The 7,838-nt window shown below is 41.5% G+C and overlaps 1 protein-coding gene across 1 annotated transcript; it reads left to right on the forward strand.

Moving 5' to 3' along the window:
• The first annotated feature begins 1,575 nt into the window (after positions 1 to 1,575).
• LOC147892582 (geranylgeranyl pyrophosphate synthase, chloroplastic-like) lies at positions 1,576 to 3,167 on the forward strand. The gene has a single exon (XM_087386724.1). It carries the CDS (start codon positions 1,659 to 1,661, stop codon positions 2,688 to 2,690), a length of 1,032 nt encoding a protein of 343 aa, XP_087242850.1. The 5' UTR covers positions 1,576 to 1,658; the 3' UTR covers positions 2,691 to 3,167.
• Positions 3,168 to 7,838: the final 4,671 nt, after the last annotated feature.

Consider the following 7,838-nt stretch of genomic DNA (forward strand, 5'->3'; position numbering starts at 1 on the left):
CTTGCTGATATGGAGGATCTATTCAGAACTCTTAATAGGAGATGGAAGTTGAATGATGATAGAACCAAATGGTACTATAGGTTCCACAGAATTTGGACTAAGAGTGTGCCTGAGAAAATGTCTTGTCCTGCATGGCTAATACTTCATAAATCTGTTGGTCTTAATTCAAGAGGACTGAGCATTGGCAAAGGGGATGGCAAGTGTATGAGAGGACTGAGCATTGGCAAAGGGGATGGCAAGTGTATGAGATGCATAAACCTTGTTGAAGATGTCTTCCACCTGTTTGTTGCTGTCCTCATGCCAGGAAAGTATGGAAATTTATCCAGATGGAATATGGTGAACCTATTAATTGGAAAGCTATTCTATTAGGACATGCCAATTTAATCATAAAGATCTTTCTACTGATGCTATGTTTGCTACATGTGGAACAGGAAAAAATGAGAATTGACTTCATCATTAGTGCATACAATCTTGAACATCAAAGGTTAAGTGCAGATATTGCTAGACACAAGCTTTCTTGTTTTATTTCAAATGATCATGCAAAGATTCCTCCTTTTCTTCAAAGAAGATCTACCACAACTGGTGAACTCCTTCCCTCTTTCCCAAGTTCAACACCTCATGCCTCTACAAGCAATGTTCCCTCTACTTTTGCTGCTACTGGTTCCATATAGGTTACCTCTAACTTTGGGAGCCTCTCCATCAACTCCCCTTCTAAACAGCCTCAAGCTGCCTCTCTAGGAGCGAAAACTTGGATCCATGGCTCTAGCTCTTCTTGCTAACGTTACCCAATTGTCATCCATGTCTATTGACCCTCTACAGGGCCTCTCTGTTACTCATGGTCATTCTTCTAACACTATTGTTGCCCAGGGACACTCTTCAGACACCTCTGTTGCTGCTACCTCAGATGCTCAGGAAGATACTTTCAGCTTCTCATTTCATCCTTGAGATGTTTGCTATAGGAGTTTATACTTTTGTTGATCCTCAGGATGTAAGGGCTATGCTAGCCACAACAGACACTTTTGGTTCTATCTTCTTTGGATGTATGACATGATATAAATTAATAAATACACACTACTTTTTTCTGCCCAAAAAAAAAAAAAACCCAAGTGAGGCAGAGAGATTAAATCATCCATTGTCAACCTCTGTTTTTTGGCTTGCCCTCTAGGTAGCCTTAGCAACAGTTCTACTTTTGCAAAGCTAAAAATCTAGATTATTGGAAATTTGAAAATTCTTCTGTTTTGCAATTGGTCCATTAGTTATTGCAAGTGCAGGTTTCTTTATTCTTGGAGGCTCGATCGTCAAAGTGCTTTAATGCCTAATCTTTCTTCCCTTGGAGTTGCCCTCTCATGGCTTTCAATTCATCGTCTCTCTCTCTCTCTCACTCTCACATGGCTTTCAGTTCGTCATCTCCACCCTTTATCGCGCTATATGGATCTCGGGTAAGCCTTATGAATGATTTATGATCATTCACCTTGTTTTAGAAAATCATGTAAAGCAATTCCACCAATAGCAAAATGAAGCCGTACCAACGAGACTGGGACAAATGCTCAAATGTGCATGCCAAAGTGAGCTTGAGCCTTAGTGCGGGAAAAAAAAAGGCACTCAAAACAAAACACAAAGCTTGAGCCTTATTGACTGAGCTTTTGAGAGCTCTGGCTATGGCGATGGCACTGGCTCTGGCTATGGTGGAGAGCTCTCCTGCTATGAGCTTCTCATCCTTCCCAACCCATCCTCTCTTAGCTCCTCTTGCTCGTCGCCATGGCTTCTCCCTCCGCTGCCTCCCCCTGTCCAAACAGCAGCAGCAGCAGCACCTCCAAATCCAATTCGACCTCCCCTCCTTCCTTGCCCTCAAATCCAACGCCATCGACCTCGCCCTCGACCTCGCCATCCCCGTCCGTTACCCCGCCTCCATCTTTGAATCCATGCGCTACTCCGTCTTCGCCGACTCCAGCCGTGTCTGCCCCCTCCTCTGTATCTCTGCTTGCGAGCTCGCTGGTGGGTCGCAGGAACTCGCCTTGCCCACCGCCTGTGCTCTGGAAATGGTGCACACTGCTTCCCTCATCCATGACGACCTTCCTTGCATGGACGACGATGAGCTGAGGCGAGGGAAGGCCGCCAATCACAAGGTCTTTGGCGAGGATCTCGCCATTCTTGCAGGCGATGCTCTCTATTCTCTGGGGGTTGAGCATGTGGCCAGGGCCACAAAAGGGACATCCGGGGACCGACTTCTTAGCGTTATTGCCGAGCTGGGTAAAGCTGTTGGCTCCGAAGGGATGGTGGCAGGGCAATATCTGGAGTTAGCCAGTGCCGGGACGCAGCAGCTGAGCTTCGAAGAGCTGCAGGGGATACATCTCCGTAAAACTGCCAGATTTGCAGAATGCTCAACGGTATGCGGAGCTGTCCTAGCGGGTGCTGACGAAGATCAAATCGAAAATTTGAGGCAATATGGCCGGGCATTGGGCCTTCTTTACGAGGTTGTAGAAGATATTGTCGATGCAAAAGGGCTCGAGAAAAACTCCTCGAGCTCCCCATCAGAGAAGTCCAGATATGTTGGGTTACTTGGTATGGACAAATGCAGGGAGTTTGCCAAAGAACTGCACGGCCGAGCGAAAAAATCTTTGTCGATTTTCGACATGCAGAAGGCTGTCCCATTGTTATGTTTTGTTGATCACTTAGCTGAGAGAATGTGATCTTCCTTCTAGCATGTCCATCCATCATGAATTTTTCCCTTCTCTTTTCTATAGCCTAGAGGATCCTTATGGTTTTATTCCTGTATGTAGCTGTTTGAAGCCTTTCATGGACCTTCAAGCTTATTGAGTTTGCGGTTTGAAAGCCGGCTTCTGTCAATTAGTATATTGAAGGCAATGGAGGTTCGCAGCTCAATTTCAACGTTCTGGGTTCTGGTCTAAAAAGTTCCCAAGGCCTTTGGAGGCTAGAAATATGCCAAAGAATTAGTAAAGGGGGTATCAGAGGAACAATTTTCTTAGCCCTGTCCTTAAAAGCTTGTGGCACATTTCTAGCCTCTAATGGTGCCGGGTTTTCAAGAGGCTAGGCCTTGAGAACACTCTTCCCAAACTTTCCTTCGTCCTTTAGTTCAGTTGGCACTGTGTGAATTGTAGTTCAGTTCATTCCTTGATTAATGAAAGTAAAGGCAAGGATTCTTATGAGCGCTCAGCCATGGTGCCTTCTTTAAAGGCCCAATTGTGCGTTGTATAACTGGGTGCAGGTTTTGTTGCGAACAATGTGCTTTTTGTGGCAGAAGGACCTCGCATCTTAATGTGAGCTTCCAAGAAGCCTAATGGTGGCATCGTTCCACATTCAAAAATGAAAATGCTGTCCTCCCTCGTTTAGGGCTTGCATAGTGGGGACTTGGACCTTCGCTTGGTTTTGTAAATGCTTTTACATTCCTCCTGCTACAGACGTAGGGTCCTACGTAATTTAATAAAATATTCTTCCAGAAAGCTGAAAATGCATCCTGTTGCATCAGTAAGATATTCGCTGTTTTTAATCATCTGTTTATTCTGGTAGCCCTCATCTTGGCTAACTCTGCCTAATGATTTGGCTCTATAGTATACCGTGGGAAACTTTTGTTCATTATCTATTTGCCAGATAAGGTTGCTGTTGTGAACTAAGAGGTTGTCCTGCAGGGCAGCCCTCATTAATTTGCCTGGACAAGAAAGATTTAATTGATTCTCTTTCTGTCGTTTATTATATGAAATCTATTTTGGTTTAACTTTTCTTTTTCCCTTTCAATTTCAGTGTTGGATTTGTGGCTTCCCCATGTGAGAAAGGGTGTGAATCCAACATTTGATGTTAGTGACATTCTTGGAGGCCTCATGAAAGCTTATGGGTTGTGTGTGCCTTGGTAGTGAGTTTTAAAAGCATGCTGACGTTTTCCTTGTAAATTTTTGAAAGATACCCGCTGACCCTCTCAGCGGCTTTTGAGATTTTCATTGTGATGTGTGCACTTGTCCTTGGTAAAATAGCAGAAATAATGGAGACGATAACAAGGTCCCGCTTTCACAGGCAAGCTTCAGAGAACTTGAATCTTGGTTGTCTCTACAACAAGCCTGTCTTTGTTCTCTGGCACACGTGTGTGTACGTGTGGGTGTGGGTGGGTGGGTGGGGGGGTGTGTGTGTGTGTGTGAGAGAGAGAGAGGGAGAGAGAAGATGGCCAGCATAATGGGCTGATGTGAATTACAGTACATGCCTGTTTGAAATTCTCCTTGGATAGGCTGCATGATATAAGTGGTCTAGCTTGCTGTCCTGCCTAGGTTTACAGAGCTCCTCCTCATTGTGGATAAGTGGTAATGAATATGCTAAAACAGCTACTAATAGAGGTTTAAAGAAATGATGCCCGCCTGTTATGCTAGTAGCTTAGCATAACTTCAACTATGCAATTCCATTTACATGATGTTGTACACAAAAGTGGCCTTAACAAGAAATATCAATTCCACAAAATGGTTGTTTATAGCGCAAAAGTCTCTTGTCTGAACTTAATATTATAATGTTTTTAATGGCTTTTCAAGGATTACCCATTTGTATGGTTTCTTTTTCATTTCAACCCTAAAAAACTTAAAAAGTAGCAGCCACTCGAAAGTTGAACACTTGTGCTTTTCTTTAACCACTTTTATACGAAATGTCTATACATCACCTATTTAGAGTAGGTTTGATATTCAAGCAGTTTTCACTCGTTAACAAATTTAACATAACGAGATCCCTTGAATCGCATGTTAACATTTTCTTGGTATTAGAGCCCTCTTGCCTTGCATTGAGGCATTGAGATCCTTGTGAGAGAGTGTGAGAGATTAAGAGTTCTCTAGTTTGTGAGTTCATGCCTTCTCTTCCATTGAGAGCAATTCTTCATTCCTTAGAGAATTTTATCCATTCTTTTTATTCCATTCATTCTTATGCGAGAGAGAGAGTGGTTCTTGTGTTATGTGAGAGTGAAAGTTATTCATTTCTTCAATCCATTGAGAGGTGCTGTGTGAGAGTGATAGTTATTCATTTCTTCATCCATTGAGAGATTTCATTCTAGCTCAGAGAGAGAAATAGGGATAGAATTAAACTCCTTGAAAGCCTCGAGTAGTCCCATTCTAGGGGGAGTTAGAGCCCTCTACACAAGGCTGTCGATAGACAGCACACCAACCAAAGGTAATAATCTCTAGAGATGTAGATTTTGATGATGAATCCGAATGAAAAACATCAAATACATTGGAGATGGTCACACCGATTACCCTGTCACCTACAGAATAGCTTGATGAAGAAGAGCAAGAATTGCTAGAGACTCAGAGGGTGGAACTTATGCTCCAGTAGGAAAGATGGATTCCATAAGATTTTTGATATCACTAGTGATCCTCAAGAGATGGAATATATACCAGTTAGATGTAGAAAATGATGGAACAGCAAGGCATGAAATGAATCAGCAATGAAGTGAAAAAGACGTTTATTCAAGTGTAGAGGAGCCCTTATAAGGGCAATTGATACAATGCATGTGCCCAAGGAAGAGCACCTCCAAATCCACAAATTACTGGACCGATCTCTCAATCAAGCCCATGAATCTCTCAATCACACCTAATATAACCTTCTACCACCTAACCTAGTCACACTAACCACCATGTGGTGACACACAACCACACACAAAAGTTGTACCCCTTGGTACACCCCATTACATCACTTTGTCCATAATATCCCTCCACAAATTGATGACCTCACCCCAGCAGAAGTACATGGAAAGCTTCATGGCTTGTTCACACCTAGTAACAACACTCATGACCCAACCTTTGACTCACTCTGGCTATGTCTCTTGGTTTATAATTGGGAGAATGGACAATGACTATGCATGGGAAATCCCCATGGGTCTAACAAGGTAATAACTCAAACATAAGACTAGCAATCATTTAAGGGGGGCATCGCAGAGCAGAGAACCTTATTGACCACACAGTCAAAATAGCTTAGAAAATATATGGATCATCACCCTTATCAAGATTGACTTGGGTGGTGAAAGCAGTGAGAGCTTTAACATCCTCTGGTTTTTCTTCTTCTTCTTTCTCTGCTTCTTTCACAAGATTGGCTGAAAATTTCTTCTTTGCATAGCACTCTTTTTCAAAGTGTCCAGGCTTTCCACAAAAGTTGCACTTCATCTTGCTCTTGTTGGTAGATCCCATGAAGTTGCCTTTGACCAAATATGCCCCATTTTCTTTGTAGTCATTCCTCTTTTTCATCTTCTAAGAGGGATGCCTTGATTTCCACCAAATTGATCTCTGGTGGATTGGTGAGGTAGTTACAATTGTTCCGTATTCATCAGGTAGACTTTTAAGCAAGATAAAGATTAAACTTGATGCCAGCTAACTGAGTCAATATGCTTTTCATAGAGTTTAAATGTGAAAAGAGATTGATTCTCCTCCATCCAACTTTAGACAAAAGAACTCAATGAGCAAATGATTCTCCTCCATCCAACTTTAGACAAAAGAACTCAATGAGCAAACTATACTTGGAACACTTCTGTTGTGCTTCAAAGACAATCTCAAGGTGACTCCATGCAGCATGTGCAGTGTCACAATCATCAATGTGATGAATATAGGAATCACTCAATCCAAGTGCAATTATAGCTAGTGCCTTTTCATCCCTAGGTACCCCCATAAAGCCTCTCCTTCCCTAGTAGTTGGTTTCTTTTCTTTCCCATTAGCAATATTCTAGAGCTTGTTGCAATAGTGTCGTTTTGTCGACTAACTTATGTTTCACAAATTAGCTCCTACACAATACTTGCAATTTGAGAAGCAAATTCTATTAATTGCTTATTATTCATGTATCCTTGAACTTATTCGCATCCCTCTCATTTGGTTGGATGATTCAGGAGGAATCTACCACATGCAGGTCCATTAGCTCTTACTTAGACCCTTTCTAGGTGACTCTAGCCTTCTCAATTGACCCTTTGATAGCAGTACATGGTATTTCATGCTGGTTCCTTGATAGCCATTTGAATACTTATACTCTATTCATTGTCATCAAGGCAATATTTTCATGGAAGAAAGATATAATTTATCATCGTTTATATTTTCTAAAATGGTGTGTTCTCTCCTTTCCCTAACCTTCATACAATACAATTCAATTGAACTTAACACATGGAACAAAACTTGGAATAAGAGCTTTGTGGCCTGAAGAAACAACAATTACAATGTAAATGAGCTTCAAAGATACACTAAGGACCTTATGTAGTGGAAAACCTTAGTACAAATGAATAGGATGTCAACACCAAGGAATGAGCATGAGCATCTACAAAACAATTACATGAGCTTAAATGGTGCCTTGGAAGAGGTGGAATGAGCTCTATTAGGTTGAGGATAGCCTAAGACCCCGAACCTTGAGTAGTTGTCTTACTACAATGTGGATGGGTGCATTGTGTGACTATATCTATCATCATATGACCCACTTTCACTAATGTAAATCACATACCAATGATAATTTGAGTACAAGGAGCAATCCATTTGAGTGACATTGCATAGCATTAGCATGCACTCAATTCATTGAGTATGCATTGAGGCTTTGCATGAATACCTTAGGTTGCTATGTCTATTGAAGCATAAATTTTGAAACCAAGTATTAAATACTATAACATAATGACCATATAGTTGAAATACATGAACTAGGATAGAATCAGACCTACTTTTTGCATCAATGAAAGGGGCATCAAATAATGAACCATATAGTTGAAGTACTTGAATTAGGCTAGAATTGCATAGTTGAACTACATGAATTAGACATAATGAACCTTATAGCTAAAGAACATAAAATAAGCTAGAATCACACCTACTTTTTGCATCAAGCAATAAGAAATT

The sequence above is a fragment of the Dipteris shenzhenensis genome, chromosome 16, assembly GCF_047967505.1.
Source record: "Dipteris shenzhenensis isolate YYH24624 ecotype China chromosome 16, Dip_SZ_1.0, whole genome shotgun sequence".
Taxonomy (NCBI): domain Eukaryota; kingdom Viridiplantae; phylum Streptophyta; class Polypodiopsida; order Gleicheniales; family Dipteridaceae; genus Dipteris; species Dipteris shenzhenensis.

Bases quoted from the DNA above. Each gene is read 5' to 3' on its own strand.
- LOC147892582 (XM_087386724.1), top strand. From the start codon at position 1,659: ATGGCGATGGCACTGGCTCTGGCTATGGTGGAGAGCTCTCCTGCTATG.